General features: G+C 35.6%; 1 protein-coding gene across 2 annotated transcripts in view; it reads right to left on the minus strand.

Annotated features, from left to right (window-relative positions):
- Positions 1-14,969, minus strand: part of LOC136838650 (uncharacterized) — a 102,579-nt gene that overhangs the window by 17,059 nt on the left and 70,551 nt on the right. For both annotated transcript variants that reach the window (XM_067103963.1, XM_067103962.1), the window contains exons 3-6: positions 9,868-9,962; positions 8,976-9,092; positions 6,420-6,614; positions 4,781-4,990 (exon numbers count right to left, since the gene is read on the minus strand). In XM_067103963.1, the coding sequence (XP_066960064.1) occupies positions 4,781-4,990; positions 6,420-6,614; positions 8,976-9,092; positions 9,868-9,962 (617 nt within the window). The remainder of the gene's footprint in view (positions 1-4,780; positions 4,991-6,419; positions 6,615-8,975; positions 9,093-9,867; positions 9,963-14,969) is intronic.

A 14,969-nucleotide genomic window follows, 5' to 3' on the forward strand; every position in this document is an offset into this window, starting at 1 on the left:
TTGTGCAGTCTATCTTTACAGCAGGGAACTGAATGTCACTTTGACTGCTATTGAAAAATTTACCATTTTTAATTTTGCTGAGTGCTTTCACATTATCATTCTTTTGTATAGTATGTTTTCACAGCAGAACTGAATGTCACTTTGACTGCTATTGAAAAATTAACCATTTTTATTGTTCCAGGATGCTTTGATATTATCATTCTTTTGTATAGCCTATCATGACAGCAGAACTGAATGGCATTTTGAATGCTATTGAAAAATTAACAGTTTTTAATGTGGCAGACTACTTTTGCACTATGAATTAGAGGTATAAATTTTCAGTTTTGCAGGATTCCAACACTTGTCAGTGTGCCCAGAAACAAAGGTAGACAGGTTTGTCCCTGTCCCCAAAAAAAAAAAAAAAAAAAGCTAGTCAAGATATTTCCTAAGGAGATATCCACTTTCTTGTAATGGCAAGGATCAACAGATGTCTGTGCTTTAATATAATTCTTTTGTATAGTCTATCTTGACAGCAGAACTGAATGGCATTTTGAATGCTATTGAAAAATTTACAGTTTTTAATGTGGCTGAGTGCTTTTACATTATCAATTAGAGGTATAAATGTTCAGTTTTGCAGGATTCCAACACATGTCAGTGTGCCCAGAAATGAAGGTGGACAGGTTTGCCCCCACCCCCAAAGGAGACGTGGTTAAGGACAATGAGGAGGGAAGCAGGAGATGAGTGTTGGGGAGATCTGAAGGAGTTAGCCCAGGACAGAATGTGGAGGCATGAGTTCATAGAGGCCCTATGCATCCCCATGGGTGCCACAGGAAATGACTGATTGATTGATTGATTGAATGGAACTAATAACGTCAAAACAAGATGGTCATAGGTGTTTATTTTGTTAGAAGTTTAACATCATGGCCTGAAGATGGGAGACTGCCATCTATCAAAGACACTTGGATAAATTTGCTACTAAAGGACAACTGAGTCTCTTTAGCAACCATCCACTTCCCCTAGGAATTTCAGGGCTGGTCTCCATATATAATCTAAGCTATCATAAACAGTTCCAGTGTATCTTGCGTTGACCTGCCTTGCCAGTAGCAATGACCCCATAGCCTGTTTGCTTGTGCCAGTGTGTATGTTACTTTCTAGACTAACTGAAGCCTCTGTGTAAACTGACTTTTCACCTAGATTTTCACAAAGGAAAATAATTGTTTTAGCAGGTCAACCTGACATTCCTATATCAGTAGACTATGAAGGAAGCTTATGAATTCATTTACATTCCCTAGTGAAGGTTCTGTCTCAGATGTTTGAAGCAACTTAACCCTGGGCTTGCTAAAATGGAAATTCTCAAGGTCAAGATGGGTTACTCTATTGCAAATATAAAAGAAGCTGAAATGAAAGAGATGATTATTTTTTAAAAGAAAATTCCCTTAAATGTAAAATGCTAGACCTTCTATTTGAATATTCTCTAGTTCAAACAAGAGTCAAACTCCCAGAGGAACAAATTAATCACAACCGAAAAGTTGGCTACCAGAAAGCACTTATTTGTACTTTTAAATGTACTGTACTTTTCAAAGAATTCATTACAGATGAGAAACCAACCCATGGGTTTTCTCCTACCATTATACTAACCAAGCTGCAACCCTAGCTGGAAGAGCAGAATACCACAAACTCAAAGGGTTCAATATAAAATCACCCAGTTCAGAAAAAGAAACAAACGGAATAAAATATACAAGAAAAGTAACAAAGAAAAACAAATGAGATGAAAAAACTATGATATGAGAATCTACGAGCTTGGTCAGTTTAAAAAAAAAGGTATTTACACATAATTTGAGCTTATGAAGTTCAACAATTCAACTACATAGCTAAGGAAGGCCATTCCATAATTTGGTCACAGCTCTAACTGCAGGAATCACCTCTAAGACACTTGTTTGCAGTAAGCCCTGGAATTGGTTACAGCCTAGTCTTCTAAGAGATTTAATCTCTTAATAGAATTTTAAATGGCTGTGAGAGTAGTCAAAGCCCACCCTTAAGAGGGCCTTTAAGGCTAAACTGACACTAAAAAAAGTATGCCTTTGACTTGCTTTAGTGAATAAAATGTAAACTTCCAGGACCTGTTTGTTCTAAGCTGTAAACGGTTACCTCTGCAGGGAAGATGCTGTCAAGAATTCATTTTACTACCAATTGTAACCTGTCATTTGACCTAAGACAAGGAAGACCATGACAACAATGGGTCCCCAGATCCCTCGGCCTTTGTCACAAAGACCCTCTGACTTTATCAGAGATCTAGGAAGAGGGAGTTTGAAATGTTACCCCAAGTCACCTCATCCAAATCAGGCATAGCTTTCACATGAGAAAGTGAAGGAATTTTTACTCCTATTATCCTTAGCTTCCTTCCAGTTAAGATGTACTCTCTCTCTCAGTCAAGAACTAGGGTGTGGGACAAACAGCCAATGGTGTGCACAGGTTGAGGCTCTGTTGAGGCCAAAATTTCCGTCATCATATATTCCACGGCTAAGGAAACCAGGAAGAAGGTATACTTTGAAAGGAGCCATGGCTACAAATACCAGAATAGTTAAGGGTGAACTCAACTTTTAAAGGCTAGAGACCCAATGAAAATTATTTTCTGTATGAGGTCCAACGGACCTTAATAAAATTCTTTTCTTTGTGAGGTAAGAGGTTTAAATACAAATACCTATTCAAGGAGTGTGTAAAGGCATTTTTGTGTTCACTCAACATTACTGTATTATGTACTTTAAGAACAGATGAGTTATGCCTTTTGTCCATGACCTCCTGGACCTTCCAAATGGCTAGCATTCTGCCACTTCCTTACCTTTAGCTGAATTCATTTCTCTCGTCGCAAACCCAATCCATCTCAGTCTTTGAGATTTGAGTCCATTTTCTAGCCTTGGAAAAACATCCCTAGGCCACTTCCTCATTTAACGTATGATCCTTCTAGTGCACTCCAGCCATGAACCTCAGCATTTCACAGTCACAACTAATTAGAAGCTCCATTTTCTTTTAAATTTCCAAAAGTTCATATGCCTGCAGTATCTGGATTTCAGTACAAATCAATGCTCTTGGAATCAAAATTATCATACTGATTCATACTTTATGATGGAAACGAGACTTATCTGATGAAGATGAGAGCAATTCAGTGGTCTCATTGACAGGAGTTCTTTAAGTGTCTTCCACAGAAAAATCCACATGCAAAACCAGTGAGGGTGTGCACAAAACAGAGTAATGTCTTGCTACCTGCATACTATGAAAGTTGTCTCAAGTTGTGACATATGAGACTCAAAAATTTGGCTTGTGGGACCTACTGTGAGTCATTTTTTAATAGGTAACTTGGAAGCTCTCAGCTTAAAAAAGTAGAGGTTTGGTTGTGCAGAAGGCCAAGTTAGCTTTGTGGCATCCACAAAAATATTCCAAGATAGCAAGTCACTGTGATTACCTTAAATGCCACCCCAAAAATGATCGATGGACGACTAACTTTAGCTTGAATGGAAAAGAGAAAGACAAAATCCTGCGGCTCTATCATTCAAACTAGAAGTGTGTTTCCATTTTTCATGGCCTTTTCACATAATAGTCAGTAAACCATACAAACTGCAACTGTTCTTACTGTCTATTGGATATCAAGCTCCTTCTCAAAAGGAATCCCATGACTACTACTGTGAGCTTTGTAAATATTGTGGATGCTATGTTGGGGTCAGAGTGAAGAGCTCAGACCTCACAGTAAACCATTCAAACTAGAAGCAAGTCTGTGGATAGCATGTTCAGAATAACTCAACAGACCTTATGGAGGACCCAACAATTCTCAGGGAAGTCAGTTATCTATACTACAGCAGAAACTTCCCACTGCTTCTCTTCAGGATGTTGAGGAGAGGTCTTTAAAAGTTTGCTAAACTCAGTCCATAAGTTTCTCAAAAAGATGTATGTAGCAGAATAATGTTAAGAGCACAGGAGCTTTAGGAGCAACTCCAAGGTAGTTTGTGACTACTTAAAATGTCCATGTCCATTCTACTGTTCTCAAATCAGTGCATGGCTAGTGGTATCTCTGGGACTGGCTGTATTGGCCCTGTGTCTGATGCTGCCTTTTTGCTTTTAGGAGTACTGTAATTGATTCAGTCTCTTTCTATCTGGTCTCTCTTTGACCATATTCCTTAAAAGATATTTTCATAACAGTACTTGATTGAAAGAAAATAAACAATGAGTTATCTCTTGTTCACTCTGCCAAAATTGAACATTGCTTTAAGCACTTCATAATGCTTAAAAGTATGGATCACTATACAGTATTATGAAACTAACTTATTAAGGATTAGATAATGTGTAGGGATTTTACATGTATAAGATGCTATACACATAGAAAGGCATTCATGAAACTAAATCAGTTAGTATTGTCTTGTAATACAGTCTCTTAGTGCAGATAACTCAATATTTAGCATTCTTTAGTACATTCCAGACCTTCTTTAATAGGCTGGTGTTCTGAGCTCCAGTAAAGGTCATGTTACAAAGTAGGTAGAATGTCAGAATCATGAATAGATAAAAAATCAATAGTTAACCTTTTCAAATGCATACAGTACCTTATTTCATTCATGATACAGTATTTATCTTCACCATAATCATCTTCACACTTTTTTCATGTCAGTGTTTTATTACTGGAGGTTAGGTGTTTGATAATGTTCAACCCCATAAATGTGAAACTTGTTTGCCTTTTAATGCTCAAGTAAGCATATAAACTTATTGAATATCCTAAAAGGTGAAAGTGAAAGGATGACAGTGCACTACAACTTACCTTGATATTGACTTTGTCCCAAGGAATAGTTCTTAGAATGGGTAGCTCAGCTCCCTCTACATCGAGACTGAAGTAGTCTACTGTGGTTCTGTTAAGAGCTAATAAGATGGAGTACACAGGTAAGCACTGAACTTCTGCATACCCTACTTGCTGTTGTCCTTTTTCCATTGTGCTTATTTTTCCAATATTGAACTGTTGTTTAAACATCACCTGAAAAGGTAAAATAAATAAAACAGAATAGTAAAAAATCACTCTAAATATGAATTTTGCTCACTATATATAGACCAGTTAAGATTGGAAACTGAACATAATTTAGAAATGTAAAAAATTTTACTGCAATAAAAATTAGGCAAAGACTGATGAAATGGCAAATTTTTGGCTTGAAATATATCATACAATGTAGTGATATTTCTTTCATTACATCTCATTCATCTAAAACAAAATAAAAACGATGCAGTCTTCAAAATAGGCTACACAATACATTACCTGAATGCCCAACCTTATTTCATCTTTTACTTTACAGAAAAGATGAGACTAAGAACTGTCATAAAAGTTTTCAGTCAAGCCTTTTAGTGAAAATTACCTTTTTAAATTTTTGAAGAAACTAAAATATTTAGAAAATAATTTTCTAAGTACATACTAAAGGGAAGTTTAATCTCTCATGAGCATTTTTAGTATACTGTACTGCATTAAGATGATTTTGTTTTGAAAAGTGGTCATTAGTCTGAAATCCCATCAGTGACAAAAAAAATGTCATTCTGGAAGATAATGTTTACCAAATCTTTTCTCTAATCTCATCACTTCACTCTTCTTGATACAGTTAAAAAAAAATGAATGTAACATTGGAATTCTTCTGCTTTTATATTGTTCCTTCAAACTAATAAGACTTTTTGAGCAAAGATGTTTGTCACCTAAAGAGCATATTAAAACTAATTACAGTGTTAAAAACTCACCTGAGGAAAAGAAAATTCAAGAGACAAAACACTGGAATTAAGAGCAGTTTTGAATTTCAAAATGAAATTTTAGTATACTTTTACTGATAGAATGCAAATGTAAACATGCATCATGATGAAATATAGTACTGTACCTAACTTTTCTTTTGTAGCAGCAGTGTCCCTAGCAAACTGTGGGGTTTTCACATAACACAAATATTACCATGTGACCAAAGTTATTCATAAGGATTTTTAAGGAAAATTTCTTTGTTTCCTAATCTATCTAGGTATCAGATTTACCAAATCCCCTAGTGGATCATAGAATTAAATCTAATAAGTTGCAGTTTACCTGAATAGACATCATTTATTAGTCAATACTTTTAAATTTGTTCATGTGTTTCTTGTACTAATATGTATCAGTATTTGCAAAATCTAATGCCAGTATTGTATCAAGAGTGAAATTTGCACTAAATATGGCCCAGGTTCAACAAAAGTCTTATAAGTACAATGTAAAATATTAAGTAATTCTAAGTTCTAGACAGTAATTAAGTTAATTTTTCATTTTTCTATAAAAGTCACACACTTGCCTATCCATAAATGGGGAACACCCAAAATTCTCATACAGGCTATAGTTCCACAGAGTTTAATGAAATGGATGTTTCCTTCAGATCCCACTGAAAGATCAATATTTGAATCTATAGACTTACTGTATTGGGATAAGAGAATGTGCTAAGACAAGCATTAACTGTCCAAGCTTTACGATTTTTCTTTGTCACCAGCTCGAAGTTCTTGGGGTCCCCTTCAATAAGAACACCTGACCATCCAAGCCTCTTTTCAAATACAAGGGTATTTGAGCGAGTTTCGCCATCCAGAGCTCCACATTCTATGAAGAATCCTTTCTCCTGAAATGAAGAGGATATTTCAGTTGCGAGAGAAAATCAATGATTCTCTCATAACTTCAAATAAGCATGTTGTCAAAATGTTTACATGTCTGTTTACTACTAAAATATCCTGCTACTCATATATACAGTACTTAAGTGATACAGCAAAATATTTTTTCATAAATGCATTATGCAAAGCCATTAATACATAATATCACAAGTACACTCTGCACATGAGGATGGCATTAGCTTTATTCTTTTAAGAAAATGCTTGCCAAATACAGTTTATAAATGTATGTAGTATATGAATCCCATTCATCCAATTATAATGAAAATGATTGCATTATTTCACTGCTAATACCTTACCAATGCCAAAACAGAGAAATGTCATGGTCAAAGCAAACACAATAACCTCCTTTGATGCGGATGTTTATGACAAATGTTTCATCTTTTGGCTCTGATACAAATTTTTTCAGTAAAAGGGTCTTCTTCCACACCAAATATTTTTCAGGGCTTACCATCCCCAAGATAAAGCGAAAAAATAAGAATTTGCAACAATTTTTCCGTAATATCTTGGAAATGGTAAGAAAATCATTAAAAATTACTGCTTGAATGATACATCAGTACAGAATAAAGTACTGTACATCTACATGTCCTTGAGCTGCTGGATAAGAATATCTTTGCACTTCTAATGTACAGGAACAAGATAAAATAAGTTCATGGATGTCCCAACATGAAAAAGAGTGGTTCATATTATCAACATCTTAAACCCATTTACATATATACATTTTATGAAAATTCTGCTATACAGCCAAGCACTGGGGCACTTTAAGCCATTCTGTACTTCAAGAGTAAAAAGAAGGAATTGGAGTAGTCAGGCAGCAAGACTGAAGAAAGGAAGCGGAATATAAGTAAAGTAAAAGGCTAAAAGTAGATGCAGCTAGGGGCCAAAGGGACATAAAATGCCTTACAGATTAAGCTTACAGTGGCTGCTGTGAAAGACATATGGGTACCAGGGATTCACGTACTTTATAGTTTGCATAAATGTCTTTCATACCTGTGATTGCTGACTGTTTCATTTGCAGGAGACATTGTTTGGCTTTCAGTAAAGCACAGAAGCAATCCCTGTAGGAACAATGTTGTAATCTCTCTTCACAGAAATGTGCGGAATAATCTTCCCACCCGTCTAATAGGAAATATGTTTTCTAATTTCTTAGTTATTAAGCCATAAAAATCATATGGAAAGAACTTACGAGTAATTTCTCTGGTTTCAACTACTCTATCCTTGATATAATTCTAAAACAAAACTCTTTTTGTGAGGGACAAAGACATTCTCACAAAAACAGCATCTGAAGCTGTGCATATCTTTATTTTATTGTGGAAAGTCTACAAAACTATTACTTGAGAGCTACTCAAGAAATGTCAATAACAATCACAACCTTGAAAAGTCAAGCATATTTGACAAACATCTCTAACAGTTTCCTGGTCAATAACAACTCCCTAAGATACATACAGAAATATACATTTTGCTAGCTTAAAATGACCATTAGATATAAGGATACTTTAAGAAAAGTATATATTTCATGAATAAATGTCACCGTATTTAATACCAATCTCACTCCAAAGATTATGTAAGCCATATTGCCAATAATACACAGACCTACTCAACACCTCTCAAACACCCTTACCCTCAGAAACCCAGTGTTTTTTCTAATAACGTAAATATTTTTACTAAACAGTATTTTTATGCCGATAACATTTACTAAAAAAAAAAATGCATAGCAAGAAAAACTTGCAGTATCAAAATTACTTCAATTATTTACAAATGCTTGGGCTGAAGTTCAATCTGGAACAAATTCATAACCTGTCCAACCTAGCTCATAATTTGGAAAAATCCGGTGCCACTAGTAGAGGTGATCATACTGTTATTAATACTGGACTTGAAGGTATAATTATGTGAAAAAAAAAAATGAGTGAATTCTCAGGTTGGGTGAAATGCCATTTGTATCATAGAAATTTATATAATTAACAAGTACAGAATCGCCATTACCATTTAGCATGGCATATAAATGATTCCTTATTTAAGCTTTTCTCTGTGTTCTTACAAATTTTGTCCCTCATTTACACTTCCAGTGTAAATTTACAAATTGACCTTATTTATTTCAGCCACAGGGAAATTCTATGATTAAAGATGAAAAAGCCTTTTGCAAAAGTCAAAGTTTAATTGTTATAACCCATGCCCGTTGTGCTATAAAGCCATGTAATTACTCTAAACATTTACTGCTGTCTCGGTTTTCATAAAAAATAAATAGTCTGGATAAATGTGGAATCAGAATGCCAATTGTACATAACATTATCATTACACCAAGAAAATAAGCTCACCTGGTCGCCTAATATTTCTCGAATTTTTTTGGACTGGCCCATGGATGGATCATCAGTCTTGCCTGCCAAATTATAGGGCTCATTTGATGGTCGGAACATGAACTTCGACCTTATACGCTGTAGGAATAATAATAAAGGTTAGTAACGAAAACTTCTCAGGTATACATGCCATGCATGAAAACAAATCACCAAAATAAGATTGGTGTCAGCAGAAATAGCATTCAATAAAATATAAACTGATAAACTCAGCCAAGAGTGAAAATGAACTAATAAGCACGTTATTAAATACGTTAAAGGTAGTTCTATACAGATCTGTTGCTTAGGTTTCAACTAGTAGGTAGCAAAAACAAGACCTGTTAAACAAAATTTAGGAATATTTTCGTGCTTTTGATAACTATCAATACTGGTGTGGGACAAGAGCTCAAAACCCAGTTAAAGCTTTTACTTATTTTCTCCTTTGGATTCAAAATGTACCCTGGGTTATAATATTATGTTTAGTTGACATGAGAATTTTTCAACATAAATCTTCTGCAAAAAAAAAAAAAAACTTAAACTTTATATACCCTGCATGGCATTTCAAAATTGCAGACATAAAAAACTGAAAAAAATAAGGGCTACCAAAGCTCACTCTTATTTGGGGAGAACTGCAATCACTTTAGCAGCCCATTTAATTCCTCACAAGTCGCCTTTCTTGAAGGAAATCAATTCTGGGAAGTCAAAATGAGTGCGCTACCAACATCCCAAAACAGTGGGTCCAAAGAGGCAGAGACCCAAGGTCAGGTAGGAAGATGCATCCCAGGTTAGGTTTAGGCAGGGTAAACTCCGGCGCTTGGTCTTCAAGACCTAAATTTCATAATAAATCAAACAAAAGAAAAAACATACATTCACTTACCTCTATTAATCGTGGGTCATCTTGCTGCAGTGAAACTGGGGATTTCATGAGTTCGTCCACAGGTACAACAACTACATCTGCATCGTGTGATGGACCTGTAATTAAAAATATAAAGGTATGTTATTCTCTCTCTCTCTCTCTCTCTCTCTCTCTCTCTCTCTCTCTCTCTCTCTCTCTCTCTCTCTCTCAACTATGCTTATCCTATATCTGAATAAGCTATTCATTTATCAAGAACATGAGACAACATGAATTCAATAAAGCAACAAAACTGAAACCGTGCAGAGAGGAAAACGACACAAAGAAACCCCTCACAAACATGCTACAGTATATTATATACTGTATGTATAAGCAAAATCCGGAGAACTCTAACCTACAGTAGAGTCTCGTAACCTAAATTTCGTAGAAACAAGAGCAATTAGGGAAATAAAATCCTACCAGGATCTAGTGAATTATATCGTTTAAAAAACTCCGGGCGCTAACTCTGGTCTACAACATTAACAAATTATTACTTCGGGCGCTAACTCAGTTCTGCAACATTAAATTATTACTTCAAGTTTTTATTCCTAATTATTAAAGTAGTTAGTGAGACCAAATGAGCTGGATAAAGTTAGAAACTCGCATATTAAAGGTCAACAAGAAAAGAAATGAAAGGAGGAACAGAAATACAGTATCAAAAGCTGATACCCATGCACGGACATACTTGCGCTGAGCTCACAATTTCCAGTACAATAACGGAATGTGCATTATGCAAGACATAATCGATTCAATATGATAGTTTAGTCCAACTGCCACAGACTGAATGGTGCGCCCAATATTCAGTTTACGAATTCAACTGATATATATATATATATATATATATATATATATATATATATATATATATATATATATATATATATATATATATATATATAAACAAACGAAATAATGGAAAGAGCATATAGCTAAAAATATGGAGGTATAACTCATCAAAATATTGACATGAGATATGCGAGTGAAACAATAGAGAAAAAAAAATCACCAGAAACATAATAAATTCATTTTATAGAATATTGCAGAGAAATGAAGTGCCAAATGATGCTAAACAAAGGGTGTCTCTGGTAGCGGTAATACTTTGTGTATGAAGGCTTAATATTTAACAAGATGAATCACGAGGATAGGAAAGAAAGGAGGCTTCTGGTAAGAGAATGAGTCACTGCATAGTTGTGGTAACGTGTACAGTCAACAAAAACTGAGAAACTGATACAAGCAAGAGACTTGGACTAAAGGACATAATTTTAATCACAGTCTCCTTTATTATTATTATTATTATTATTATTAATGATGAGCATAGATTTTTATGGGACAAGGGGAAATGTTATGAATTTTAATAGCAAGCTCCCACAGAATGAAATGGCCAAATGTGGAAAGAAAACAGAAGAGAAAAAGACATATGTGTCCTGTCATGGAATGGACCTAGCTTACAACAAAAACGACAAAGAAGGAATGCGGAGGGAGGGGATTGAGGGTGGATGGTTCAGCACTGGTTTTTCCATCTTTTATCAAACGCGTGCCCTTGAAGCTGTTCATTGCCAACCTCGTAGGCTACTCCTTGTAATTTTTATTATTATTTCTGCGTACAGCATAGTTATCTAAAAAAGAAAAACTTAGCCACAAAAAACTTAAATTTATTCATAAGTACACTTAATTCAGCAGCTATAAGCAACGAGGGTAATGGTCTTGGCTGCTAGGTTTCATACATAATTTTTACCTTTGATATCAAACTTTAAAAGTTATGCATAACATATAGCCTATACCTCTGATTTCAAACTAAAAGTATATATTCGGTGATGTGCACCAATAAAATTAACGGCTTGACTAAATGCTGCTGCTTAAACACGATCCCAAAGTAAAATGAATTAACTGGTTAATTAAATATACATAAAAAAACGAATAGTCTGCTTCATACTGTAAGTTGTGTATCCCTGTAAATCCCTTCATGTGCCCTTAATTACACGTATTGGTTTGGCGAACAAATAGGCCTGAGACCGGTGTGTGTAATTTCTTCTTGGCTGTTTTACATTTTAATAAACAGATGGAACAGTGCAAAAACTCAAGAGAAAGGACAGCAGACATGTGTGCAAAGTTACGACACAAGAATAAAAGGCATGAATGGAGTGTGGAACGGATGATGTTTGTAAACGATAAAGAACTGATTTTGAGATAGTGACGAGAAACGGCATAAAAGTGTTTGCAAGAGAGAAGTTGACATGTGAGCAACAGCAATGTTATAAGAACGAATTTAGCCGTATTCCCAAGTAAATATAGCAGGATAACAGAAAATGCAAGTCACTCAGTAGATGAAGCAAAGATGGCAGTTGGGTAGACTGGGATGAGATGAGTAATGTATGAAAGCAAAGGCAACTTTCCGTTATGGAAGTGACAGAGTAACTGTTGAGAGACCCGTTTGTGAAGTGTGTAGCATAAAATAATTAAAACGGTAAGAAATGTTAGTAGTAAGAATGTTAGAAGTTAACAAGATAAATCAGTCTTCTGAGACTGTGCGGTCATATGGAAACAATGGATGACCATAGGTTGGTGACAGGAATGTGTAAAGAGGGAAGAGAAGGAGAGAGGAAGCATCTCATGATGTGAAAGTTCAACCACGATTCAGCAATAAGGTACCCGCAGCCAAGGACGTGTGACCCTTTCACAGTGTCAAAAATAAAAAGTTTAAATTGTCCTAATACTGCACAAAGCACGGCCAGTCATAAAGGAACGTGAAAATAATGAGGGAAGATTAACAAGATTTAAGAGAATGGCGAGCCACAAGGGTCAGTTAGGCAACATAAGGAATAATGAGGTGAATATCGAAGTCTAAAATATCGCCAGGAAATAGTAGGGGCGGGGAACAATACATCGAAAAAAATACGAGAAACAAATAATGTCGTTCCTGAATGCAATCATGACATGCTTGAAAACAACAGTGGTCGCGTACTGTCCTTGGACCCACTTTCAGAATCCTTAGACAAAACCCACAATGATAACTCCTTCAGCAATTGTGCCAAGTGAAATAGTTCAAACGTGGCTTCCGTTTCGAGACAACTCATTTTCATTACTTCACATAGTTATTTACATTCTCATCTTAGAAACGTCTGTGCGCTTTGACACTTCCTTAATAACATTCATCTACGATCACCTTTCGGGGATACAGTCAAACCCTCACAAAATAACTGCGTTTGCACGTCCAGGAATATCACGGAGCATTATCGTTTAAACGAGAATTTGCTCGCCAATTTCTGAATACTGAAATGCAATAGACGACCGTCGTTAAGGTAAAGAAAGACAAAATCGTAAAACTGTACATAAAAAAAACATTGTACATTATTAGCTTTGCACGTTCCACTGGTATCGGAATTTTCTCATTCCGAGTTGCCTTCATGTATGATTCATCGAGATGAAATTACTGAAAAATTCATCATTTTGACATTATCACATTCTTTTGCTCTGTTAAATCCATCAGCAGCGGAAGGTTGTCATGATAATTATACTGAATTGTTGCCTGAAGTTGTTGATATTTTATTGACGCAAGCGTGTGCTTTCTTCTGCAAGGAAAGCAGTGCATTGGGAGTGAGCTGTGTGATTTTTCATATAGAGAGCAGGACCGCGTGCAATGAGGAGCATTTTCAAAAAGCAAGACTATTTTAAATATATAAGCTCATGGCAAAGGTTAATTCCCACCAATTTAACGATCAGAAGAAAATTATTTTGATCCGTTGAGCTGTTAAAAGATTGTACGAAGTCGGTGGTCGAATAGACAATCGGTTAAGAGTGCAAGAGGTCGGGTAAAATCAATAGTTCGAGGTCACCCTAGTTCTACATCTTGAACAACTCTATTTGCATCGTCTTAGAACTCTTGAACGAAATTGTAAAATCACAGACTTTAAACCGTGACCATAACAACTAGGAGCTTTCAAGAGCCTGTTTGCCCTTGAAGAAATAACATTTAGGGAGGTGCATTGGAATACAAACCATTAGTGGAACCTCCTACACCCGCCCAAACACACTCATGCACCCACAAACAAAAGAGTTCGTGACAGCATATTCAACCACATTGCTTGTGTACGTACTCAGTCACAACAAGACGACAGGCTGTTGGAAAGGCGGTAACAGCATCTATGTGTACCATTTTTCCACAAAATTTGAATTTTGATTTTTCCTCTGCGCAGAACGCTTTTCTCACATTCCTTAGAAAACGAGGAATATTAACACGATTTCCCACAAAGATGCCATAGTGTCTTTAAGCAAAAAAAAAAAAAAAAAGCGTGGTCAGTAGATTCTTTTTGTAAGTTTATTTTGGAGAAGATATGACGATTCGAGTAAGTTACTGAAATGCCACGAGGCAAAATTGCTGTGAATATGGTTCTGCATATCATAAATATACCAATACTTTTTACTTTCACGGTTGATAATTGCAAGGTTCTGTATTTTATGCATATTCACTAAAAGAAGGACCTCAATTTGGCACTAAACTTTTTCTTTAAGGATAATTCATGATACTAAGAAAAACCTAAAAGCGACCACGCGTCATATAAGAAAACCAACTTTCTACAAAGGTATTAACTAATGCGCTTCGTGATTTTGTGTATTACGCTAGAGATAAATAGAAATCATGTTGATTTAAGCGCATCACTCTAAAGAGTGGTAAAAGAATGGTTAAAAGAGAAAATTCAAAGACTGCTTTTAACACCAAAACAAGAGGGCAAGACTATTAGCTTAAAACCTTATTTTACCACCGCCATCTCCATGCAAGAAATAATAAAACGCAAGGGAACCAAATCATCCAGGCAAATATCCTACGCATACACCCGACGCCGATTAATATCGAAGATTTGTGGTCACGTGTGACAGTGACAAATACTTAAAAACACACTAAAGAAGGAAGGCCTTCAGTTCTGACAGGCATCATAAATAACAAAAAATTCCATCTGTGAGAAAGATGTAATCTACTTTCGTTCAGTGACAGACATTTCAAATGTATTTATTAAACGATGACATCAAAATACAGTTGAACACGTGTCTGAATTGTGGTCGTTTTTTCACAGGTTCACCTGAGTGCTGTT

The sequence above is a fragment of the Macrobrachium rosenbergii genome, chromosome 5 (genome assembly GCF_040412425.1).
Source record: "Macrobrachium rosenbergii isolate ZJJX-2024 chromosome 5, ASM4041242v1, whole genome shotgun sequence".
NCBI classification, from domain to species: domain Eukaryota; kingdom Metazoa; phylum Arthropoda; class Malacostraca; order Decapoda; family Palaemonidae; genus Macrobrachium; species Macrobrachium rosenbergii.